Below are 27,557 nucleotides of genomic sequence, written 5' to 3' on the forward strand. Positions count from 1 at the left end.
ATATTGTTATATTCTTGTTTTTCTAAACAAGAATAAGAAATATGCAAGAACAATGCCATATAATAAACTAACAGAAGCGCTAAAACTATTCACTTGGAATAAAAGAGCATTTGGTACAGAACCTCATGATTCTGAACTGCATGTAGCAAATACATTATCAGCTTCACAATACAAAAGATCCTTATGCAAAATGTTTGCAATAGCCAAAGTTTTGCCCAATTTTCAAGACAAACTTTATTTTTATGTAATATTATTTACTGTGTAGGCAAAGGAATGTTAAGGGTCAACATCATCCTTTCTCTCACTTATCCATTGACATCTTGTAATCAATACATACACGTGTAATAAGAGGCTAATGTATTATAGAATAAGACTCTTCAGTCTTCACCCATTCACCCAGATTAACCATGCAGGTTAAATTTGCACAGCTTCCTGTGCATCCAGTGGTCGGGCATGTGATCATATATAAACAACTTTACACACACAGAAATGAAATTCCCTTCGCTTATTCATGATCTGTTTGCAAATTATAATGCCAGATACTCAAAACAGCAAGACAATCCTGGTGCTTTTATCTCCTTTACAACTGGCATATTTGATAATTGGAGTTCCCTTCTTGAGAGCTCCATGGCACACTTTGGTACAGATTAATAACGCAGTCTGTACAGGAACCATGCGTGGATTGTTGATGACATTAATTTGAAGGTTGTCAAAGAAAACTGAAAGCATTAACAAAGAGTAGTCTTTGCATCTAAATATAATAGCAAATTAGTGAAGCATGTGCACGGATTTAAAATATAAGCATAACTGCATTTCACTTATTCAAATTAGCCAAGGATATCAAAGAATCTCTGTTAAAACTTTAACAAATCATTACTTTAACAAATTGCCAATTAAATGACCCTTGCCAAAGCCAAGAATTTGAAACGTGTGAACAATGATATCTACAATTGTCCTGTATAAGCTCAGCACAGCTCATGACTTTCAGTAATCTACTTGCTAAAAGAATGAATTCAGCACCTTAATGATTGATCATGGATCCATTTCATCAACTTAAACATCATGATCATAGATCCATAGCATATTGTTAAAATTTACAAGTAACATAAACAAATAAATCAGATCTGAGATTTCAATGATATTACAGAATAAGAATGTGGCACAATTGTAGATTAAACATATCTGTTGTACGGTTGAAAGCAATATAGGATAAGCTTGAGTCATCCAGTAGCCAGAAGCCTGAATGTTATGAGGGATGACAATCCAATCAACAACCAACTCGCAAAAGCCAATGAAGCCGAAATTTGGTACCTGCGACAATGTGTTTGAGCACAATAGCCTAGATCATTATCAAACAAAACAGCTACTCCTGCTGTCGAGCATGCTGCTGCAAATGAAAGTGTAGCTGTAACCTGTGGAGTGGCACAATTGACAAAATCATCTTCTTAATACAACTCAATATGATGGTAATTGTGTTGCCAATACAGAATGCCTACTATTGAAAGAAACAGGATTGGAAGTTCTATAAAGATGACTCATGTTTGCATACCCAATCTCCCACCACAAACAGGCTAACCAGCACTGGATTCCGTAAGCCTCTTTTAATTAATAATGCATATGCATCAAGAGTTGCTAATCCAAAACTCCACAAGAATTGTAAACCCATTGCAGCAACCAAATAACTACAGGAACAAGAAAATTCATATCAGATGTATTTTGATTGCTCCACTATGAGTAATGCCAGAATACTAAGCTTACATTGATATTTTGAAAAACTGCAATATAACCTGTGGACACGAATCTATGACAATGGAAAATTTATATTGTAAGCAAAGTACAGACATGGGCCATTTGAATGGAGATGGAAAATTAAACTCGGAAATACTAAACAAACAAACAAAATTATACTTAGGGAACCAAAAGTTCAGAAAAACACAATGAAATAAGTTCCACTGTTCAATTTTGCATATTTATTCCATCCATAATCAATGCCATTGCCTGTGACTTCTCTCAAAACTAAAAACAATGTTATCAAATATCAATATTTGTTAAGAGGAAGATTTGCTATTTTTTTTCGTTCAGAGTGCTGCATGCACGTTACAAATAATCTTCCTTACATTTGGAGAGCGGAGATGATATTAATATTTTGACAAGTTCTTGATGTAGTTGAAAGATTGAACTCATACAACTTTGTAATTTATGTCAAATATCTTAATAACGCACAGCAAGTGAATTTCTTGCAAACTATTAACAAAAACAGGTAACCTTGAAATAAAGCTGTGCAAAAGAGGGCACAACAGCAAAAATGCTGCATCAAACTTTGCTAGAATAATGTTCCCAATACCTTTGCAATTGCAGAAAATTCAAGATATAAACATGCCTCTTTTGAGGTTTTACAACTGAGGCTGTCACACAAGATAATTTAAATTTTGGCATTCCTAACATTGATATGTACCAATGCTGGTGGCTGCTACATATTCTGCAGCCTATTCTGCCACCTCTTTTCATATGAAAAAAGGAAGTCATAACCTCTCATGTAACATTGAGCTCTACTTGACCACTAAGTTTGATATCTCTTCCAGAGATCCATGCAAGTTGATATTTGAAGTGGTTGATGCCTTTAATCTTTTTCCAACAATAATGCCATATTACTTTTCATGTCTCTACTTCTAGGGTTGAATGTTAGTTTGCAGATGCTATATCAAAAAAAAATTGAATTCAAAACCCTGGATAAATTTTTAAAAATGAAGATTATTAAATGTAAACCATAGCAGCTAGTTGGTAAATAATAGGGATATTTTATAAAAGAAAAATAAAACCCTACAGTGGGAGGGGAAAACGAAACAACAATCTGAAAATAAAAAAACATAGCAGAGGTATCATTAATTTGTTAGATTAAATGTTACTTATACCTTACGACTGCTACCAAAAATCAGTCCAAGCTCACACAAAATCAATTCCAAATGAACTAAAAGTTGTCAACATGACAAAGAAAAGGAGGGTGGAAAAAGAAATTGTGAAAAATGATGTTCTTGAGTACTTTTCTAGCCATGATATATTTATGCATTTTCCAATCAGCCTCGCGAGTTCTTGCAAGTTAAGTCATGAAAAAATTGTCGAGTTTTATGAAAAGACCACCAGCAAGTAAAATCATGAGTTGCCCAGCTTTTTTCATCATGAATCAGCAATTTTTCTAGCAATTATAGAATATATGCCTGAAATGACCCCTAAAGTGGGACCGTCCCTAGCAAAATCTTGGGCAATTAGGGAGCATTCCCGAGATATTAGCGCATCCGTAGTGGCAACAAAAAAACATACAATTTTTTTTAAATCACAAGAAATATCCTACCTTAAACCTAAAACTTAAAGGGAGTCTTCCAAGGCCTCTCAAACCTAAAAAACCTAGGTCATACTCTTTTGCAATCACTAAAAGAGAAGAACAAGAATTGAGAAAAAGAGGAAACTAAAGAACACCAACTCCTTGAGGCATATTAGCAATACCCATTGATCATCCATCTTCCCATTTTCCGAGTTTCTGTTTCAAATTAAATCATGTATGAAGGGTTTTTCTTTTATTTTTTATAAGTTAAATATTAAATAATGAAATAGAATTGGAACTTTTGTGTATCCTTTGCTTCTATTCCTCGTGTGGCTTAAAGTAAGAAAAATAGAAGGAAAATCCTTGTGATTGTTTTTCTATTTTTCGGTTGCAATGGGCTAGTCAAATAATGTCTTAGAAGTCCAAGAAAACTGAAATACATATTGCAACTTCTGTACATCATGTGTCTGCACCTCATGTATCCTCTATTTTTGCATCTCAGGTACCTTTAAGTAAGAAAAATAAAGGAAAATGTGTTTGTACCAATTAGTGATTGTTTTTATTTCCTAGTTACAATGAGTTAATCAAATAATGTCTTACAAATCTTAGATAACTCAAAGAAGGATTGCAACTTTTATATATCCTCTACTTTTGTGCCTAATGCAACCTATAAAAGAAAAAATGTAGAATCCTAATATTTGCAGCAACTAGTGACTGTCTTAGGAGTCTTGAATAACTCAATAAAGGGTTGCAATTTCTATATACCAAGTGACTATGAGGAGTTTAATGTGTTGGGGGAAATCAGAAATTAGCAATGGAATGGAGGAGGGGGAGGAGGCAGTGTGGGGGAATGGAGCAAAGGGAATCCAAAGAGGACTTAAGTGATAGTTCAGTTGGGAATAAATGGATTTCAATTGCCTTAATAAGTTGTTGGAAAAGTATTCAAAGAGTCAATTCAATAAGGAGGCCCTTTACACAATTTGGAACAACATTAAATGTCAAAAAATCTATTAATTCATGGGTGACACGCCTATAGGAATACCAGTTTTGCTCCCTTGAGTAATATGTTAGCATTACAAGAGTAAATGCACACCTACACATTGCAGGTAAAGGGATTGGATATGCAATCAGATGTTACTTGAAAAAAGGCTGAAATGATGAAATTATGAAATGATGAGATCTCCACACCTTTTCTTACGTTGGCACCAACACATTGTTAGGACTAGTGGTACGTGACATGTGCAAGTTCCTATTTTTGTGTCAATTGCATAAAGATGAGGTTCAACTCCAAACCTTGTGATGATTATGCCCAAGGAGGAGGCAAACGATGTAACTAGCAAATTCTTGTTTGCCAATTGCATTCCATTCCATGGTGTTACACTCTCCTTAGTCCTCCAAGATTATCAAACCCATTGAAACCAAAAATGCATCCTACTTTATTATGTTAAAGAGTTTGATTGAGTACAACCAAAAATGCATCCTACTTCATTCCAATAAAAAGTTTGATTGATTTGCAAGAGCCCTCACAACTAATGATCACAAGGAAATGATGATTGGTTGGCCAAGACAAAGATAGGGGAGTTGAGGGTGAAGAAAGTGGTGAAGAATGATGTATCTTGATCAAACGCCAAACACATAACCTTTGTCACATCCCTCGGTTTCATGGTGATCAAATATGGAGACACTTGACACTCCCAAGCTTGGGGAGATATGTGCATCAATACGATGCTCAACCAAATAAAAGTCGTTCAACAAAGACGCCGCAACTTGCAATTCGACAATGAGTAGATTCAACATATCAGTCAATAAAGGTGACAAAGCCTTAACATTCCTTCGCACATGGCCATCCATGCACTAAACTCAAAGTGGTATGTTTCATGTACATGATAGATGTATAGTGCAAAGGAAGCCATATTGATTTGACACAAGTGGACCAAATTTTTCTAAACCATGAGTATGAACAAGATAGACAGGGAGACTTCATTGTAGGAGAACCCAAGGAGTTAGTAGCAATTGTCTGAAACTGCATCATTGATATACACAATGACCATTCAACTCTTTCAAAAACACACAAGAAATACTGAGAGGGGGCTGGGGGGGGTCAATCAATATTTCAGATTTTTAAACTTCCAGAAACATAGAATCACATACAATCTTAAAAGGAATAGGCATTTAGATGCAGACACCAGATTCTCATGGAAAATCCTTTCAGGTAAAAAATCACAGCACAAAAGCTTTTTAAATAACAAATGGGCACCAACCCAGTTTACATAAGTGAGCACCAACCCTCCTTGAAGAACCAACTTCGTACAATAGAGGCATCAACGTCAAATTTAGAAAAGATTCGAGGTGAAGAAACTAATCACACTCAGCAATTCTATAGCAGAAATCTGAGTCCAGTTAGCATTCTGTTTAATCATACCAGTTACACACTTTCACTTCTGAACTCAGATCAAAATCTTTAGCAAGCAAATCAAGTATGTAAAACCTTGACTCCAAATCCTGACTCCATTTCTGATACATAAATTTGACTGTGCATCCAATGTTCTTCAAAGCCTCACACAATGAAAACAAACTCCAGTAGATATAACCACTATTCAAAAGCTATTATATTCCTTCTCAACTCACTGTGCTACAGCATAAATATCAAAATGTTCCCTTTTTTATGAACACGGAATACCTCAGATCAAAATTAGCTCAAACATTTTTGCCGTCATATCTTAAATCCCCCAAATCATAACCTGGTATACATATCCAAAAAAACATTATTGATCAAGATACGTTCTCTGCACTTCCTGTAATAACTTTCTCACCTCAGCAAACTAAGGTCACTAGAAAATCAACAGCCTTCAATTTTTTTAAAAAATTAAAAAAAAAAGAAAATCACACCAATCTTTATGTTATGTATCCTGAGAACGTATTACCAACCAACACCCCCTTTTTTTTTGCATAGTTCGTGTAAAACACAACTTAAAGTCTGCTGACCCACAACCAATCTGCAACACCCACACTACTTATACTACCAACAATATCATTTTTTATCACCTAAACAACCTGCAAAAGCAATTGGTATGATCCTTGCACAGCTACAACCGCATCACAACATCATCGCATAGAAGAGAAAAATAAACTTCCAACAAAAACCTCTGTTACTTCAGGCCGATAAAATGAAAAAAAAATATATTTCACCTTTTTTCAGCAAAGAGAAAAAACGTTTTTAAATAACCCAAAGCCACCAAAAAAATGAACATTAGCAAGTACCTCCATGTATTTGAAAACATTCTGATATCCATCCAAAAGAAAGAACAAACACTGTAATTCAGAAGATGCAAGAGAAACGGAAGCTTTTCCGTTACACTCTGCAAGAACATCGAACCACTATATGCCAACAAAAACATCCATTGAATCAACTGCAAATTCTTTTAATTATACCGTAAAAGTATTCCCCAATTTTTGTTTTTCATGCACTTACACAATATTAATTTTTACGAAGGTCAAAATGATTTGTTGTCTATGAAACGCTCAGCAGAGAAAACATCTTTAATCATCCTCGTATTTGAAACACATCACGTGTACAGCTACATAATCAAATTTATTCCAAAAGATTTCGATTTGAGGCACATTTAATTCCATACAAGTCAAAATCTGAAAATTCAAACCGATGCTGTGTAATGTTACAAGTAAACACACTGGCAGGTGAATAGACACACAAGCAGCTTAAGCTGGCGCTTAACCAGCTTAAGTAAGCAACCAAGCAAGTAGCTCAAACAGACTAGCAAGCAGCGCAACCAAGCAGGAAAGCAGCTCGACTGAAATTTCAAATCAATTTTTGAACCTCAACAACTGAACTTTGACATCAATGACAAAATATTCAACACTCTTATCATAGGCTTGTAGATCCTATTTTACAAAGACGAACAGATCTACATTCAACTTCATCCACTCTATCAAGAGGAACAAGCTTACCTTTAGGAGACAAGAAGTTTGTGGATGTGTAAGTGCCATAGGTCCCATGGATCACAAGATGATTGTAATGTCCCCGTCATTTTGACAGGCCAATGGCAGTCAAACTCTAGCTTCTGTAATTCCCTTGGCTAGAGTTAATAAATAATTAAAAGGGAAAATTATAATTGTTCATTTAGTCATAAAAAGGGGGCCATTTAAGACAACATTTAATGACTAGGCAATGTCATCCAGGGGGACATATAATAATTAATGCTATCAATGCTATCAATGAAAATCAGGCCTAAGTCGAAGATGAAAGAATTGTCTAGAAGAGTCCGATGGCTTTTTGTGATGATGAAGCCTATATTAACATTGATCGATGCAACAGGGAGGATATTCATGACATAAAAATTTATAATTCTCTCTCTGCAAATCGTGTTCTTTAGCTCAGGACAAAAACCCTGTGCTTACCAACCTTGAACGCAAACCTGAGGCGGACTTGTCAGTTGATATTACTGGTGCTGCATGCATAATCATTGGTTTTGAAGGCGATCAGGGTGAGCTTGGCCTTCCTCAGCCATTTCGGCTCCAAACGCCACTCCAGATCTCATCTACAGCCGATTCTCCATAGTCTTAAGACGATGATGCTGGGCGTTGAAGGCACAGAAGTTAAAGGAAATCGCAGTTGATCAGACAATAAAAATCATTCCATTCCGTGAGGTATATGCTTGGTCAAATCTCCCCAGCATTCATGGCAAGATCAGATTGAGGTAGACTGAGTGGAATGGTGCTGCTCGAAAACGGGAAACCAGAGTACCATTTGGACATATAGACAGTGTTAGATAAGCATAGCGCATTTTTTGGAGACATACCTCCTGGTCGGCCACCTAACAAAGGATTTGAACATGTGATTGAGTTGGAAGAGGGCTCAAAGCCCATGATCACCACACCTTATCGGCACCCACGTCACTTTAAGGAGGAGATTGAGAAGTCAATCAAAGAGTTTCTCAGTATGGGACATATAAGGCCCAGTTCGAACCCATTTGCCTCATCGGTAGTTCTGGTTAAGAAGAAAGATGGGACGATGCGCATGTGTATAGATTACAAGGCATTGAATAAGAAAACTATAAAAAGCAAATATCCCATACCCAGGATCGATGAGTTGATCGATGAACTACACGGGGCCATGTACTTCTCCAAAATAGATCCGCGCTTCGATTATCATCAGATACGAGTCAGAGAAGAGGATATTCCCAAAATTGCCTTCCATTGCCATTACGGGCATTTTGAGTTCCTAGTCATTCCCTTTGGACTCACAAATGCGCTGGCCACATTTCAATCTTGTATGAATCATGTGTTTCGGGAGCAGTTGAGAAAATTTGTTTTGGTCTTCTTTAATGACATCCTGATTTATAGCAGAACTTGGAATGATCACTAGCATCATTTGGATGCAATGTTGGGCATCATGGAGGTTCAGTCACTTTATGCAAAAGCCTCTAAGAGCGAATTCGACATGACAAATAGAGATAGCAGATTTATTAGTATGTTTTGGCAAGAGTTGTTCAGATTGGTAGGAACTGAATTGACACCTGTTGTGACCATTTCACACATCGCCCCATTAAAATGGGGACCCCCTCTTTTTGCTCGTTTTTGCTCGCCTTTCTCTCTGCTTTTTAGGGTTTTGGTTTAGTATGTCAGTCGTCTGGACTAGGGTCAAGCCTTAGGGTTCCCGTTTTAGTGTTTTCAGGCCAGAATCCAGTTAATCTTGAGAGCTATTGAGCTTCCTCCCGTAGGATGCAATTTTGAATAGGGTGAATTCGTCAGGTGGTCAAGTGAATCTATCTAGTTTCAGTCGGAATTTTGAATGCAAAGTCCAATTTTTGCCTAAGTGTTAAATGATAGATTATGGAATTTTGTCTAATTGAATGATTTTGACCAAATTTTGAAAATTTTAATAATTGATCCCGAGTATTGGAAATGGCTTAATTGTACCTTGTCAAGTGATTAAACCCTTAAAATCATGATATTTTGGCCTGTGGAAGCAAAATTGCTCCTGTCCCTCACTGAAGGACCGGAGCTTGTTTCTCAAAATTTTATTGTCCTTGCAGGATCAAGATGATTTTCGGATTGGAAGAGATAAAGGGAGGCATGTTCTTTCCGTTGAATATAATTTGAAGAATTCCGCAAACAGGAAGATTTGCCAAGAGCAAAAATCGCTCCTGTCCCTCACTGAAGGACCAGAGCTTAAAATCTAACATTGCCTTGTCCTTGCAAGATTTCAACAATTTCGCGATTTGAGGAGAACCAAGGAAGTGTACTTTATCAGTTGAATATAACTTGAAACTGCCAACGTAAGGAAAATGGACTCTAGAAGCAAAATCGCTCCTGTCCCTCTGCCAGGGACCAGGGCAAAATTTGATGTTAGCTCCCGTCCCTCTCCCAGGGACTAGAGCGAATTTCCTTATAGGGCAAAATTTGGGCGAAGATCAAGTGAAGATTAAGTTTGAAGCAAGTAAAGAGGGTGTAACGAACCCATTGAAGATAATTTGAAGATTGTAAAACACCGAAGCGAGGCCCATATTTGCCTAGGCGCTCCTGTCCCTCAGTCAGGGACCAGAGCGATTTCTTCCTTGTACCAATTTCTCACCAAGTTGAAACAAATACCATGCCAAGGATAAGTGAAAGGGGGCACAACGAGTCCGTTGAAGATAAATTTGGAAGTTAGCAAAGCACGATTGAGCCTACAAGTGTAAATTCGCTCCTGTCCCTCAGCCAGGGACCAGAGCGAAATATTAGTTATGTGGCTTTTCCTCCAAGTTTTAAATCACTCCAAGTCAGGGTACAAGGAAGCAATGATGTCTGGAACGCCTCGACAAAGAATGAAGTTACAAAGATCGCCAAAGATGAAGGATTTGCACTATATGCCCAAGTTCGCTCCTGTCCCTCAGTCAGGGACCAGGGCGAAATCTCTAGGTGTGCTTAAGTTTTGAATGTCAATCTCGTTTCATACGTTCACAAAGGATCAAAGGACATTGTTTTACATTGTGAAGGCAATTAAGAGTTGATAGAAACAAGGATGAGCCCAAGACATCAAAAATCGCTCCTGTCCTTCAGGCAAGGACCAGGGCGATATTCACTACACTAGCCAGTTCTTTCAAAAATCACGTCAAGGCAAGGACGTACAAGGTTGCACAAGGGCAAAAGTGTTCTTGAGAAGGTGATATGCGAGAAATCAAACGTCAAAAAGTGATCAACTTGAGCAAGGAGACAATATCGCTCCTGTCCTTCAGTCAAGGACCAGGGCGATATTAATTAAATCAATCATTCGTCCCACAAGATCACGTCAAGCAAAGGGTACACAAGGTCGAATATGTCATTTGAAAGGTCATGAACGAGAAGTTAAGGTTAAGAGATGACGAGTTTTGGCTAGAACACAAGGATCGCTCCTGTCCCTCACCAAGGGACCAGGGCGAAAATCCTTCAAACATCAAATGTGCCTTGTAAAAGACAAGTAAATTATGCGTGCTATGAAGGGATAACGTTGTTACTTGCCTCGTGATGAAGATTGGTGATCGAAGAAACAAGGATTAAGGAGAACACAAGGTTCGCTCCTGTCCCTCACCAAGGGACCAGGGCGATATTGACCTTAAGAGGCATTTATCCACAAAGTTGAATCAATCAAGCTCGAGAAACCCAACGAAGGTGCTAGTTTGCACGTGGAGAAGGTAGTTTTGAACGTAAAAGACAAAAGAATCAAGGCTAAAATGCTAATTCGCTCCTGTCCCTCTCCCAAGGACCAGAGCGATATGGTTTGTATTTTTCCATCTCCCAAATTTTGGCGCTAATAACATTTTTGAATTTTATTAAATGCTAAAATCAATAAAATTTGAATATTCAATTAAAGTTAGCATGTAAAATTTGCGCATGGACATTTAATTAATTATTTTTTGCCTTTAAAAAATCAAATTAATTAATTGCAAGGGCATTAAATGAATTAATTATTATTTTAAATAAAAATTAAAGTGGGGTGAGCGCTTAAATTTCAAATCTTATATTTTTACAAAGTCGGCCCTTGGTTTTTATTTAAAAATTGTTTTAAATTGCCTTATTTGGCAAAGTCGGCCTAGAGGTGAATGAGAGGGTGAGCGCCTATAAAGGGAAGGTGAATTATTTCATTTTCAAGTCATCATCCGAACATTCCTTTGCATGCGATTTGGAGAAGTGCGAATTTCATAAAGGAGAAGTGCGAATTTCATAAAGGAGGTGCGAAACATCATCAAAGGGGAGTGCGAACTTAGTTTCAAGTGAAGCGAGCTTGCCATCAAGACATCGAAGACCCCAAAGGTGGCGAAGTTGCTAAGGAGGACGTTCGTTTGAAGGGAATCACGTTGAAATCTTCCGAACTCCGATTTTTGCCTAGGCGAATTTCTTAATTTTGCATTTTAGAGTTAGCTCTCAAGAAAGGTATGGTGAAATCTTCTTTTATTTTGAATTTTGATCGTCATAGCCTTAAATTTTGAATTTTGAAATTTTGAATTTCAGTAGCTCGTTCATATTTAGGAAATGATAACTCAAAGACTTATCATGAAGTTTCCTAAATTTAATCTCTAATCTATAGTTATACCTTGCAAAATCTAGTTGCTTATTGTGGAATGTTGTGTAGGTGTTACAATGGCGACCCCGAAGGCGGGAGCATCCACCAGTCGTCCAGCTCTTATGAAAGAAGATCAAAAGAACGAAGAACTGGAGACCAAGATCATGTCTAAGTGGAGCAACATTGGAGATACCAACTTGGGCAACTTCAGTACGAAGAAGTTTCGAGAGGTCCCTTATATTGGCAAGCCATCACCTGTCGCCAGGAGGATAATTGAAAGTGGCATCATTAAGGCGGCCGGCTTCCCTCCAGCAGTCCAGTGCCATGAGTTGATGATCGAGTGTGCTCGCCATTATGATCCTCAGTCCAGAACGATCGTGTCCAAGGAAGGAGATACTTTTGCTTATCTTTCAGAGGAGGCTATAAGTGAAGCTTTTCACTTACCAGAACATAAAGATATGATTTATAAAAGCTTAGAAGGAGCCAAGTCCATGTACGAAGATGATCCAGATGCTTGCCTAAGCATCATCAACAAGAATTGGTTACTTAAGAGTCATCCTCGCCTGAGCAAGATCCCGAACACACCACATAGGATCGATTTCCAGGAGGAGTACAGAGATTTGATAACGATGCTCAACCGAGTCACAGGAGCTCCTCAAGCCTTCTATTTCGAGAAGTGGATGTTCTACTTCATCCAAGTGATAGTTCAGGGAAAAGGAACAATTCATTGGGCTAGAATGATTAGCCATTGCTTAGACGTACAGTTAAGGAGACTGAAGGCTACCAAGTCTTTCCACATGAGTTCATACGTCATATATGCCTTAATCAGGAGCTTTGAATATGCAGGACTACCCCACAGAGGAGTGATTGGAAGAGGACCCGGTGAGGTCAGAGTTTGTGATTCCTATGTCCACTTGCATCATCCACCAGGAAGTAACTACAAGTTAGTTAATGATACCTTCACGATGAACATCACCAGGACGTTGCAAGGCAGGATTCACAATAGGCTATCGCAGGATGCACAAGAGCTAGTAAAGAGGTACGGTGCTTGGTTTATCCAATTTCCGAAATTTACTTATATTAGAGTTCATGGATGTCCTTCACCTCCATACATGTTGCCGAGATATCCGACAGACAGAATAGTGTTACTTGAAGTAACTAGACAGTTGGCAGCTTATGCGAAGGCATTCAGACACAGACATGGAAATGGAGTTCCTGTACCTATCATATTAGGAAATTCAGTTGAGGTATGTCCTAATGCTCTAGCCATGGATGACGCAGAGAAGGAGTTAGCTTTGTATTCATTTTCATTCTTTACCTCGAGAGAGAGCTTTGATCCACATGGATATATAGAAGAGACAGTCGGTAGGAAATATAAGCATGAGTTTCAAATAGAAGATTTTATGATGAATCTCTTAGATGATCTTGAAGTGAAAAGGAAAATGCATTCCAGATTACCTTTGGACTTCATCAGGAAATGCAAAATTTACAGAGTGGCCGACCAAGCTCAGGACAGTGGCAGACATCTTCAATCATCTTATGGTCGAGAAAGCAAATCAGTGAAGTTAGATTGGAATGAGCCCGAGGTTGTGGATCTAGATGCCTTGATGGCTCCAGTCTTGTCTTGTACTCGCAGATGGGTTGATGTGCAGCATCAAAAGTTGAGGGAACAGGGCATAGCTATGACTTTCACTTTGGAAGAGAGACCAGTTGAAGGTGGGGCAAGTGTAAGCGAAGGTAATCCTAATCTCAGAAATACAAGTGAAGGCAACCTTCGAAGCGCAAGTGAAGGCAATCTCCATCCTAGAGGCTCGAAGAGGAAAGAAAGACCTGAGAAGAGAGAATCTTCCAAAAAGAAGCAAGAGGCCAACCAAGATCGTTCATCCGGCACATCTTCTCGACAGGAGAAGAGGACATTTGAGATAGAGGAATCCATGGAATCAATGGTGCAGAATGATAAAGAAGGACAGGCATCTCAAAGGTCACCAGGTGGATCTCTCCAAGATAATGAGTTGCATGAAGATAGGGAAGATAACGAAGTGACATCTCCTCCCAGAAAAGAAGAATTGCTTAAGGAGATTCAGGTTAAAGAAACAAGATCTGCCATCCCAGATTGGTTAAAGGAAAGATTAATGAAGGTAATTGTGGTCGAGGATGAGGACAATGTGATTGATTTGGAGAGTCTCGTTGGACATTCCCAGGAAGTGACAGAGAAGAGGAAGGCTACTAAGATGTCCAAGATGATTAGAGATGAGACTGGATCCAGAATATTGCAGATAGCTACACCGGCCGTGGACAAGTATGAAGGTGAGATCCTTGCAAAAGAATATGATGTAGAGACATTTGAGCTTGGTCCACTCACGGCCGAGCAGACACTAGATGATGCCACCGATTCATTTGAGGCATTGAAAGATAAGCTTAGGGAAGAAATGGAGAAAAATAGAAAGCTTGAGAGAGAAGTTGGTGCATGGAGAACATACTTCAGCCATCTCAATCAACCTTTGGGACGTCAGGATCCAACAAGATCACCCGTACAGGCACTTCCCCTTCAATCAATTGGTGAGGCAGAGAGAGTCAAGAGTTTGGTTCAGCTTATGAGCTCATGGATTGACAAATCCCATACGGTTGCTATTGAATTTGCAACAAAGATGATGCAGACCATTCACCGAGCTATTCAGGTTCTTGAGATTATCCACAACTTGATGATAACGGTAGCCGCTTTTGCTCATACTAAAGATGTTATCATTCCTGTCTTGCAAGTAATCAGACAAACATCAAGGAAGGTCCTGGCACAGGAAAAGATAATGGATGGAGGACCTCATAGTTTGCTTCAGTGGTCAACCTTACTCCAGATGAAGGAAGTTCTCTTTGAGGACATCAGTACTAGATGTAGCCATGTTGAGGAGGTTATCCACCCGATCCAGGACAGAGTATTTGAGGTACTACGTACCATTCTTGGCAGGAGGATCGAGGTTGAGACAGATTTGGATGTGCAAGAATTGGAGGATAAAGTCAAAATCATCTTTTGCAAGGATGCTAATGTTATCACAGATGAGCAACGGGACCGGATGTTTGCTACCATGCTCTTGATTGAGAAGACTAAGGAACTTGAATCTGGTTGGGACGTTGCTCTTCTCCAGGCATTTGATCAGGTCATCCACTTGGAAGAGAGAATGAAGAATCTTCCCAAGATTCCAATTGCTGAGATCGAAGGAATCGTGTCTAGATTCATTGCATATGCTAAAAAGGAGCATTGGAAAGGGAATAAGATTCTAGATGAGAGGTTGCTATAGATGACATGGCACCTTAATTGTCATTGGTCTATGTCTCCTAGATTTTCGTGCCAAATTTAATAATTGGCTATGCATTTAATGTTGTGCAATAAAAGGGGGACTTTTGTAATAAAACCCTAATTAGGGTTTAGATGTCATAATCTTGGCCATTGATCTTCTTTCGATCTGGACCGTTCATTGTAATTGAGGATGCTATATATACCCTCATTTCTTTTCATTTTAAAACTAGAACTAGAAAATCAGAGAGAGTTAGAAATTATTGATGTATTAGAGAATAAGAAAGTTTAGAAGCAATTTACTTTTGTCGCAAGATTGAGCTTTGAGAAAGGAATTCAAACAATTGTTGTACATGATGGCTTTGAGATCAATGAAATATTGAAGTTATGGTGTTTTGTTGCAATTCTCTTAGTTATCTTCATGGTTGTTCATTTTTTTTGAATCATTCTCAATCAAAGTAGTGTGTTAATTCAAAGGACAAAGTGTTGGACTTGATCTTTGGTAGGATTCGCTTTCCAAACCACTAGCTTCTTGCTGATTGTAGGAACGCCTTGCGTGGTCGACTGGAGATACTTGAATCGCTTAAACCTTCAATCGTTGTTGTATCTTGGATATGTACCTTCGTGGTAGTGTCCTTGATCTTTGATGTATTGAAAAATCATTTATTACCTTAGAAGATCGCATCAATTTCAATTGAGTTGTTAATTTATGGCAATATTGAAGTTGGTAGAATCTCACCAAGCCTTGTCCACATTAAGTCATTCTTAGGGTTAGATTAGATTAGACCTCTCGCAAACCCTACTCTTTTGGCTTTTTTTGAAAGTTTGTTTAGTTTAGGAAAAATCTTCGGCGACGTAAGGCCCCTTGATGACACAGCAATCACAACGACCACTGGTGCTTATCCACACGTAGAGACCCTACTTAAAAGAACATTGAAGTCACCCTAACTGATCCTTCTCGCGATATCTTCAGCAGTTAGAGATTTTATTCAAGAGAGGATAAGATGCCTCTGGGTATTTTATTCTGTGTATGATTGTGTACAAAATACACGTCAACAACACCCAACACCAGCTACCATCCTCAAACGGATGGGCAGATAGAAATAGTTAATAAGTGGATTTTGCGAAACTATGTTTCGGGACAGCAGTGTGCTTGGGTGAGGTGGCTCTATCTTGGTAAGTAATGCTACAATACCACCTATCACATGTCCATTGGCATGTCACCTTTCAGAGCTTTGTATGGATATGAGGCTTTATCATTTATGGATCTAGTGTTTGATGACAGTAAGGTCCCACGGGATAAGGAAACTATGCAAAGCTATCAGGACATTCTCAAAGCACTCAAACATAACATACATCGTGCCCAAAACCAACAGAAGATGTATGCTGACAGGCACCGAGTTGAGCGGACTTTTGAAGTGGGAGACTTAGTCTTTCTACGCTTGCAGCCATATAGACAGTCCACGATGAAGATAAGTGGGGCAGAAAAGTTGAAGCCACGTTTTTATGGGCCCTACAGGATTTTGAAGAGAGTAGGAGAGGTTGCATACGAGTTGGAGTTGCCAAAGGGCAGCAAAATACATAATGTATTTCATGTTTCCTACCTCAAGAAGGCTTTAGGCTAGCATACAGTTGATACTCCTAAGTTGCCACCTTTAGATGAAGAGGGGAAGTTGGTTTTAGTTCCTTAAGGCATTGTAGACTAGAGAGAGAGGAGGTTAAGAAATAAAATGGTCTGAGAGTATTTAATCAAGTGGAAGAATCTACCTCTTGAGGACACTACTTGGGAAGGAGAAGAGATATTGCAGCATCCTAGCTTGCAATTGCTGGAGGACCAGCAATTCCGAGAAGGGAGGACTGTAAAGTCCCCGTCATTTTGACAAGCAAATGGCAGTCAAACTCTAGCTTCTTTAATTCCCTCAGCTAGATTTAATAAATAATTAAAAGGGAATAATTATAATTGCTCATTTAGTCATAAAAAGGGGGCCATTTAAGACTTAACATTTAATGACTAGGCAATGTCATCAAGGGGACCATATAATAATTAATACTATCAATGAAAATCAGGCCTAAGTCAAAGCTGAAAGAATTGTCTAGAAGAGTCCAATGGCTTTTTGTGATGATGAAGCCTATATTAAGGTTGATCGATGCAACAGGGAGGATATTCATGACATAAAAATTTATAATTCTTTCTCTGCAAATCTTGGTCTTTAGCTCAGGACGAAAACCCTGTGCTTACCAGCCTTGGACGCAAACCTGAGGTGGACTTGTCAGTTGATATAACTGTCGCTGCATGCATAATCATTGCTTTTGAGGGCGATCAGGGTGAGCTTGGCCTTCCTCAGCCATTTCAGCTCCAAACACCACTCCAGATCTCATCTACAGCCGATTCTCCATAGTCTTAAGGCGATGATGCTGGGCATTGAAGGCGCAGAAGTTAAAGGAAATCGCAGTTGATCAGACAATAAAATTCATTCCATTCCGTCAGGTATATGCTTGGTCAAATCTCCCCAGCATTCGTGGCATGATCACATTGAGGTAGACTGAGTGTGGAATGGCGCTGCTAGAAAACAAGAAGATTTTGAGACCTGGTAGCAGCCTGATTGGGGTTGCTTTTTATCGGGTATGTGAAGAATGTAGAATTTTACTCGATACTGAAATAAACAGAGACCAGATTCTACATATATTCAAGAGTATTTGAATTGCTTGCAAAGTGTTTAAAGAAAATAAATTAAGACTGTTGATTCTATATTTTCTGTGGCCATTTGTTATATTGCATGCAAGAATATTTAATATTTAAAAGGTAAAAATAAAGAACCCCCAACTTTAAACAATCAAACTTTAGATTTTCAGCTCTCCAAGGGGAATAGATCATTTCAATGATTGAGTATGAAATCCCAACAACACACTAAGATGTAGAACTTGAGGAGCTGACATGAATTCATGTGGATCAGGCTAGACATATAGGGTTGATTGGGGTCCCACTACAAGAGCTAGACAAGTCTTCTTTTTCTGAAATCAAAGGTTATATGAGTTTTTAAAAAGACAGAAATGGAGGCTTCTGTATAGGAGATCCAATTGAGTATGGCAATTGAATGGGACATCATCACTAACATCCACAATTGCCATTCAACTCTTATCATATTTTGTAGCTCCTCTACTAAAAAGAGGAACAAGTCTACATACAACATCATCCACCTTATCAAGAGGAACAAGCTTACCTATAGGGGAGAGAAGAAGCTCATGGATATAGAGAGCACCTTGGTTCTCATGGGTCTAACAACATGGTGTGATCAGGGATGTATAAGAGTGAGAACAAGCTCCCCATGCCACTATATATTTGACTTATACAAAGCTTGACAAAGGCTTATTCCAACTCATAACACCTATCATCAACATTTTAACTATCTGACACCTACTATAATACAACAGAATCACAAAAAATGAACAAGATGGTTTTCAATAAAATTTCCAATCTCTCTAACAGACTAACACCCAACAAGCATCAACCAAATATTTACAAAAAGTCGATGGCTCCCCTTAAACCTCACACATGCAAGAAAATGGAAGATAAAATGCTACAAAGAGAATTTCAAATGCCAAAACACTTCATATTCCACAACTTCTTACACGATGATATTTTTGCCAATTTTTGTCAAGCGGTGAAAAAAAATTCACTACAAATTGGTTGAATTTCTCTTCATCACATGAGCTATTTTCCACCTTGTGTACACCCTTGCAAATGGTTGCACAAGACTCTCTACTCGTCTTTCCCCACAAACAATCACATCTGAGCTGTACTCAATCTCTACTGCTATTTCCCCACAAACAATGCTCGTCTTTTCCTTTGCCCACAAAACTACCAGCTCTTGGTGTAGCTTCCAACTTTTCTCCTCTATATCTCCATCTCTATCACAAAGGGAACAATAAAATCTCCCTTACCTTTACCTTTTAAACTAGCATTGGTAGTAGCATTCTTTTCACTCTTTCCCTTGCTATTGTCTTTATTCTTCTCACCACCAAGATGCTGCTCTCTATCCAAATGTTTGTGTTCGTAGGTCACCTTTTAAACTAATACTGATAGTAGCATTCTTTTCACTCTTTCTCTTGCTATTGTCTTCATTTTTCTCACCATCAAGCTGATGTTCTCTATCCTATTGTTTGTGTTCGTAAGAAGAGTTGTCCTTAACTAACCCAAGGTAATAAGCTAGGGCATAAGCCTCATCAATATCTTGGGGTTTTTCCATAAGAACAAGCCTCTTTAGGTGACCAAACAACCCACCTCTGTATTTCATCTAGACCTCATATCCATGACACTTTTACTCCGTCGTACCACTCTCTTCCTAAATTAACTTGTGTAAGTTTGCCCACTTTCTTCTCGTCTTTGTCTCTTATTCATAGCATAAAGGGTAACATTGTTTACATAGCAGCATTTTGAAATGATCCGATAGGTGGCACTTTTCTAATCTCCATACCATGTATAAGTGTGCAACCTTACAAACAAGATTTGTTGTTGTGGAGACATTTTGTGAAGGCTGGAGTAAACCTCCATGTGTGAGACCCACTGATCAAACTTATTTGCACTAACCTCGTCATCAGAAAGTTGTATGTCAATCTTTCCTTGGCCTTATAGAATCTCCCAAATGAAGACTCTCCTTGCTTGAAATCAGTCTTCTCAGGCTCACCTTCTTTTGAGTGCTCTTTTGAAATCCCCATTTTTCCTATCAAGTCTAGCATTGTACTTTCAAGTCTAACAGACCTCTCAATGCTGGAAATCCTTGCAACAACATTTTCCAACCTTCTAAAGCACACTTCTCAACCATCTTCCCTTGCCATTCTCACTTTCCTCAACTACTCTCAGGTTTAAAAGGTACATGTTTTCCACTCCCACTAGATCTAGTTGATGGCATAAACTAAATCAACAACAAATGATTCTTTCCCACAACCACATGCTATGTGAACCTGCTTTGGTACCACCTGAACTAAAAAAAGAGGATATGCCTCTCATTTGTTCGTCAACAATGAATACTACAACATATACCTTGCAAATACCTTCAAACACTGTTTTCCTCTACCAAATCATGGTTATTCAAATTTAATACAATATTTTGTGTTCATGAGACTTGCATCAACATATAAAGAGCTTAACAAAGCAATAACAATGAATACTACAACATATAAAGAGCTTAACAAAGCAATAACAATGAATACTACAACATATAAAGAGCTTAACAAAGCAATAACAATGAATACTACAACATATACCTTGCAAATACCTTCAAACATTGTTTTCCTCTACCAAATCATGGTTATTCAAATTTCATACAATATTTTGTGTTCATGAGACTTGCATCAACATATAAAGAGCTTAACAAAGCAATATAATGTAATTTTAGGCACACACACACAAACTAAAATGCAGAGACTTGCACCTGTAGAAACCCTAAGCAAGTGGAAAAAAAATACATACGAATCAGCACAAGCCCCTTGTACCACTATAATTCAACCTTACATAGATGCTACAATGCCACAAGGGAAATTTTAAGAATTATTCTTTACAAATCCCTTCATGGAAGAGTTGGTGAAAGGTGAAGATTCTTGGCTTGCTTCTGAGGCTGAGTGCTGTCTGCCAGTGGAGCTTCATCAGGCTAATTTTGTTTCCTGCTGTTTATGAATAGATTTTTATGGGATTGCATAATGAGAGAGTATGCCCCCAATGATAAATGTTATAATGTTACATTTTATGTTTTTATAGCTTTTTCTATTATAACTCAAATCTGTCCTCTTGAGGAAGATATCTATGGGCTATTGTTTTAACTTTTTAAGGCTAAACTTAAACTGTCATAGTTTCAAGTTTTGCATGCTGAACTTAACTGTATAGGTAGTGTCCCACCAAGGGATACCTGGTACATTTTAGTAGACAAACTTGGCTATGCAATTTCTAATTGTAAAGCTTCGAGATTACTGCAATTTTCCATTGTCTATTCTAATGTGATAATCTTTCTAAAGTTTTATGTCTATTCTAATATGATAATAATTTTACCATTGGTCGGCGACTAAACAAATTAATAAACCATTTTGTTAAATAAGAAAAAAATAATTAATTAATTTAAATGTTAATGTCTACAGTTGCAATAAATGGTTAATAGGACTGAAGAAATCGCATATTATATGGGAATGTGAGTGCATCACTCATTAAGAAATACAAAACAGGTGGTGTCAGAAAAGCCTCAAGGAAATAAATGCATAAAGCAGCATATCTCAAAGCTTGAATTCCTAAAATCCCAAAGGTAAGTCAAACAATGTACAGAAAGCTGACCAGAATGCTGTGTAACTTGAAAATTCCTCGCCAGTTACCATCACAACAACTGAAGCTGCAGCAAACAGAAACTGCCCTACACGGAGAAGGAGGCCACCACATGTCCCTGGGATCCCAGGTAAGTTCTTCATTTTAATTCCAAGAGATTCTTTCCGAATTACAGTGTGTCTAATTAAATACAGGAACAAATGATCACCAGCATCCAGAGTCTATCAAATGCATTTAGAATAAATTTCTATCTGACCAAACAAGCACGATGAAGTGAAAAATTTTCTCTAATATGTGCATGCAATGACCTCTCATGATCAAAACAGCAAAAAATCCCGCATAAAACGCACAAGAACCTTAGCAGCCTCAATATTTCCCCAAAAATCATACTGCTAATTGAAAACATCATTTCCCAACAAATCAAACTGCCATTCTAAGGGACACTCTCTGCCTTTCGAGTGACTGCACACATTCATATGTGATGATTCTCCCCAGCAGATGACAAAGCATATCTTAAACGGAATTAATCATACCGCAACAAACTGCACACCTTCCACTGCAACTCCATGCAATCCAGTTTGTGGCCTGTCAGAAACATCACACATTTTAGCACACAAATTCTTTCAACTATGATCAAAGCAAATCAAAGAGAACTATGATCCTCAATCACTCAAAATTGCAAGAAAAACCCTAAATTAGCTGCAATATTCCATTCAAATACTGTTTTGCAATTAATTTACTAGTTTCACCTCAAAATTAGCTCCCATAAAATCCTTCAATCTTTCACTGAACCTATGTATCATCTAGCTTGTAGATAGACAAACACAGAAATATTTTTATACAGTCAGCTAGACCAAAACAGTCTATGGCACCACAAGAATACAAAGAATTGCTGAAGAATTGAGAAACTATTTTCAAAAATGAAATAAATAGGCTGAGTTCAAGTATGAGTCTCTGCTGCTGTTTTGTTTTCCCAGAAGATTGTAGTCAATCAACAACAACACAGTTCGACACAAAAAAATTCCTCCAACTCTCTCAATTTACACATTTTTTAAAAACCAATCAAAGAGAAATCATGACAACTATAGGCCAAATGTGTCTGAGGAACCCTAACTTGACAACAAACTTCCACTCTAACCTGCTTTTTCACAGAAATTCACTGGTTTCAGCATAAAACAACTGCATTGACAGGATTCCCCTCTAATTACCAATCGCATATCAAAATTTTCAAACGATACTTTACAATCAGAATAAATCTTACACTCTCACAAGTTCCAAATGTCTGAAAACCCTAAATTAACTGTAAAATTTCGTGTGCTCCTCAAATCACCGGTCTCACACGAAATAAATCCAAGCAATACATTACATTATAGCACACTCTCGCAAGTTCCAAATGTCTGAAAAACCTAAATTAACTGTAAAATTTCGTGTGCTCCTCGAATCACCGGTGTCACATGAAATAAATCCAAGCAATACATTACATTTTAACAAACCTTGCAATCAATAACCTCCATAAGGTTCATACAGTACATACAAAAAAAAATCCAAGTAGCTTAAAAATTCTTAAAGTACAGCATTAAAGATGTCAAAATGGCGCCGATCCATATAAACAACTCGATTTATGTGAAAATCAGGGCTAAAAATTATAAATGTATCTGCAACACGGATTCTCGGTCAATTTCCGGATAAGCCAGTTCAGGTGTATACCTCTATTCAAATCAAAATCGCTGTCGGTAGCATCGAATTCATTGCTGACGAGAAAGGCCTTGAAACCCTCAAATTTAGCAAGTTTTTGCTGCTGACATGCGAACTGGAGAAGAAGACGGTTAAAAAATTGTTTGAAAACAGAAACTACGGCTACCGTTACGGAAACCGTATCATCTATCCGTTATTTATATCAACCTTAAGGAATATATTTGTTTCTTAGATTAAAAAAACTAGGTCACTAACTGGGATATAGGATTTTTTTATAAAATAATAGTGTTAACAATTAAATTTCGTTTTGTAATACAATATATTTTGTTTTGTAATATATTGTTATAAAGTTTAGGCTTGCTAATGGGCTTCTGAGGGCTAATCCTCAGAGGAAGGGTGAATCAAGACAAGAGTGGGCCCCGTCAGATAAAGGTTGGACTAAGGTTAATTTTGATGGTGTGTCGAGGGGTAATCCAGGGGTCATCCAGGGGTCTCTGGAGTTGGGGTAATAGTCCGAGATGATTGTGGCAATATTCTAGCCATAGGAGCTAAAAGATTGGTGGATGGATCGAACAGCGCTGTTGAGTGTCAAGCGGTGTTAGAAGCCATTCTCATGGCTAAGAACTTAGGAGTGAAGAAACTCCATTTGGAGGGAGACTCTCAGATTGTAGTGAATGGGATAGCTAGAGGTCAAATGGAGGCGTGGCACTTAGACAAGCATGTTCGAAGAATGAAACTTCTTTTGTGTGGGTTTGAAGATTTTAAGGTGACCCACGTTCTCAGGGAAGCAAATGTGGAAGCTAAAAAGCTTTCAAATGTGGGAGCGAATGGCTCTTTGGAAAATAACTTTAGATTGTTCGAGGACTTTTGAAATGGTAATTCTCATGATTTTGGTTGCACTGCTTAGTCTTAGGAAAGTGAACCCGAGTTTATTTTTGAAATGATTGTTTGTGTCCCTGGACTTGTGGGAAGTTATGGTCCTCGTGGATTGTGATCTACGATGATGTTGCAAGTGGCCTAGCGGTGATGGGTGATGATGGAGGCAATCAGTGTGAAGGCTTGGTGATGATGCAAGGTTTTTTTTGCGATTCGTGTGGAGCAATCATGTCATGTGATGGTGGTGGCTTTTTAAGGCCTTTGATTTTGGCTCCTTGGCATTTTGCAGTGGTTGGTTTTCAGTGTTGGATGTGTGTGCAGGTTTTGGTGCAGAGGCGAGTCAGGATGGAGGCAAATTTTTCCTTGACGACGAACGGGCAAATGCCTACTTTTCGCGGCCTGATCTTGAGCAACAGGTTGATGAATGTCTTCAGGGTGGATGGAGAGGAATTTTGGAGGGTAGTGAGGTTGATTTTGGGGGAGGAATTTCTAGTGTCTGACTGTCGGCCTAGAACTAACCTTGATATCTCGTCATTGTTCGTTGCCCTGGCCTTGCTGGTGGGAAAGTCGACGAAGGAAGTGCAGCGGGTCGCATCTTTGGTGTTGAGACCCAAATGGGCGGGTGGTTTGAAGGAAGTGGTGGCTCGAGCTGTTGTTGGCGAAGGGCTAAAGTCAATGGAAGGATCATGGCGGAGGATTGGTGTTGAAGTGGGGGAGCTAAGTCATTCATAATTTGGTCGGCTTCTCGACCAATTGATTTGTAGGTGGAAAACGCAAGGAAGGGATGGAGAGAGATTGTGCAGTATGTGCGTGAGTTGGGGCTGACTGAGAGAGTGAAGATTTGTGGGAAGGTGACCCCAATTCGGTCTGAGGCTCCTCTGGATGAGGATGGGAGGCCTTTGGTTCGCCATCAGATTCCATGAAAGCAAGCGAAGGTGGTGGAGCGAGGTTCGTTGTGTGGTGGCAGGCCAGGAACAGTGCCAGGTGGAGGGAGTGAGATGCATGATGCAAGGCCCAGCCGAGGTATTCCTAACTTCTCGAGGGAGGAGGCCTTGGGATGGTTTCGGTAGATAGGTCCTCTAGGCCAATCGAGGTCTTTTTGTGGGGTATGTGTATGTATGTTGGTTTTTTGTAGTTGATGGCCCTGCAGGTTTGGGGTCTTTTTCGGGTTCCTTTGTTGTAATAGGGGCGAGACCCCATGTTGTGGCAAACTGTCTATCTGCTTTTTAGATGTAAATCTTTCCTATTTTAAGTAATATATTATCCTAGTTATTGATCAAAAAAAAAAATATTGTTATAAAGTATAATTATGTCAATTAATTTAACAATTAATTGTCAAAGATATCATATATGTTCATTATTCTATTTAAAAAATTATTATATTATTAGTACTTGTTATTTGATTCCATTGAATGGAATCTTAACTAGTTATAAATAAACAAGATTTCCACTAATTAGAAGATTTTATTTATTTATTTAATTTTTTAAATTAACATATAAAAAAATTAATTTTATGATTTATAAACTATATTTCCACTAACTATAAGATTTTATTTATTTAATTTTAAAAAAATTATAAAATTATCATATAAAAAATTTAACTATAATTTATTAAAATAATTTATTTTCAATGTGATTGTTAATGTTTTTTTTTAATTTAATAAAAAGGTGTAAAACTTTATTCAGCTCAAAGAAATATTACTAAGCAAAAGGCCACAATCCTAAAAAGGAAAAACCATAAATAAGAAGAAAGAAACCCCAAGAGCAAGACTAAAGAAAAAACCAACTACTCATCCCTATTCTCCACCACTAACTTCTCTAGAGTTAGAGAACACTATGGAGACAAACCTCCCCAATCACCAAAATTCCACCCCTCCAAATACTTAGAAGCCTATTTAGCTAAGCAATTTGTCACTCTATTCCACTCTCTAAGGATATGACAAAAGGAAACAAATTCTAAAGAGCAACTCAAACTCAAATCTATCTAACCACCAGGGTCAGTTCCCAATTAGCCCCTTCCAACCATTGCTCATTCAACATATCCACCACAATTTGTGAATTAAATTCAGAAATAATCTATTTCCATCCAAGGGAACAACCTCTTTTTGACTGCATATAAAATAGCAAGGGCCTTTTATGAGTTTATTAGTGAGCTGCCATTTATAGATGGGAAAGAAGAACATAACTTCCCCAACAGCACTATTCCTACCAATGCCACCAATCCTCGCATGTCTAGGATTCCCCCTAGAGGAGTCATCAATATTCACCTTTAGAACTCCATGAGGAAGAGGATACCAGGTCTTCCTTCATGATGGATCTTCTTTTTGACCTATCAAGTGCTTTTACCAATAGAGGAACCAAGGCTCCTATCCATAAAATTTAAATTCCTTGTAATAGCTTAATCATTAGTATCCACCAAAACTAAAATATCGCACTTTGTTGAAATAGTCTCTTGGGGTCTACTAATGATCTTTCGCCACAATTGAACCACCACCATTTTTGTATCCTAGAAAATCCTTTGATTCATTTCCATCCAAAAATGCCAAATAATGAAAGTAGGACCAATAGCCCAAGCAACCTAAAGAAAAGAGGTCTTAGTTGGAGGCCTACCCAAACTTTCCTAGAACTAAACCAAAGAACTATCATGAGTACAGGCCTAATTCTAAGCACCCCGCCAATAGTGTCAAATCTCCCTAAAAAAAGGACATTGGAAGAAGAGATGCAAAACATCATCCTTGTAGTGTCCTAAATTGTGCCTAGTGTATTTATGACACTTATGCATGGCACTTTATGCATTAATGACAAACTCATGATCAAAATCTCATCATTTTGACATCATGGGCCCCAAAGACAAAGTGACCCCATTTGCCTCGAAACCATTTGGGCCTATCTTCGGGAGGACAGCAACACCTCGTGATAATGTCCCGATAGATCCATGGAATCTTGCATCCTGCAGTTAATCAGACGCCTTCTGACGCGTGTCCCGTGGCTTTCCTTTGGCTATAACAGCTCTCCATGCCTCTTCCCTGTTTTAAAAAGCCCTTCTTTGCTCATTTGAAAGGGTTCTACACTTGGTTACTTTTTGGCTCTTTGATCTCTCTATCTTGAACACTCTACAAGCACTCTCAAGCTATCTCTATCCACAACACTCTTGCAATCATCTTGCAACAACAAGAATGTATCTTGAGCTTCATCGCGCTTGTATCTCAAAAAGGGGGGTTTGGCTACACGCCTTGCCTTCTCTTTGTCATTTATCTATCTTTTATCATTGCATGTAATTTATTTATCATATCTCTAAGTGTATCTATCATCTAAGTGCATTTAGCTTATCAATATATCATTTTTATCTACTTGCAATAGGGGTTTGCTTCCACTAAGTGGAGTATAGTTTCTATTTGCATTTTATCTTTTATCTATTATCCAATCTATCTATCTGGTTGTCTGTGGAGGTGGAAACACCAAAATGGGGGTCTGACTGAGGTAGGCCCCTATATAGCCCCAACATTTTCCCTTGTCTTCGTGTGTGCAGGTG

The 27,557-nt window shown here is 38.2% G+C and overlaps 1 protein-coding gene across 4 annotated transcripts; it reads right to left on the minus strand.

Annotated features, from left to right (window-relative positions):
- Positions 1–60: 60 nt before the first annotated feature.
- LOC131071288 (CASP-like protein 5B1) lies at positions 61–23,334 on the minus strand. Of its 4 annotated transcripts, XM_058007077.1 has the most exons (6): positions 22,204–22,236; positions 21,988–22,039; positions 21,467–21,572; positions 1,550–1,682; positions 1,312–1,412; positions 61–660 (listed from the first exon to the last, which is right to left on the minus strand). In XM_058007077.1, exons 1-6 carry the CDS (start codon positions 22,219–22,221, stop codon positions 648–650), a joined length of 423 nt encoding a protein of 140 aa, XP_057863060.1. In that variant the 5' UTR covers positions 22,222–22,236; the 3' UTR covers positions 61–647. The 4 variants fall into 4 exon arrangements, with proteins under 4 accessions (XP_057863060.1, XP_057863062.1, XP_057863059.1 ...); XM_058007079.2 differs by lacking the exons at positions 61–660; positions 22,204–22,236 and adding an exon at positions 23,162–23,334 and having other exon boundaries at positions 862–1,412; XM_058007076.1 differs by lacking the exon at positions 61–660 and having other exon boundaries at positions 862–1,412.
- Between the last annotated feature and the right edge of the window lie 4,223 nt (positions 23,335–27,557).

Source organism: Cryptomeria japonica, chromosome 8 (genome assembly GCF_030272615.1).
Source record: "Cryptomeria japonica chromosome 8, Sugi_1.0, whole genome shotgun sequence".
Taxonomy (NCBI): Eukaryota; Viridiplantae; Streptophyta; class Pinopsida; order Cupressales; family Cupressaceae; genus Cryptomeria; species Cryptomeria japonica.

What these genes read in the sequence shown, in the direction of transcription:
- LOC131071288 (XM_058007076.1), bottom strand. An exon ending in AAGGTGTGCAGTTTGTTGCG is followed by an intron (nt 21,573 to 21,987) that starts GTATGATTAATT and finishes CTGGGATCCCAG; the next exon opens with GGACATGTGGTGGCCTCCTT. An exon ending in TCAAGTTACACAGCATTCTG is followed by an intron (nt 1,683 to 21,466) that starts GTCAGCTTTCTG and finishes TTGTTCCTGTAG; the next exon opens with TTATTTGGTTGCTGCAATGG.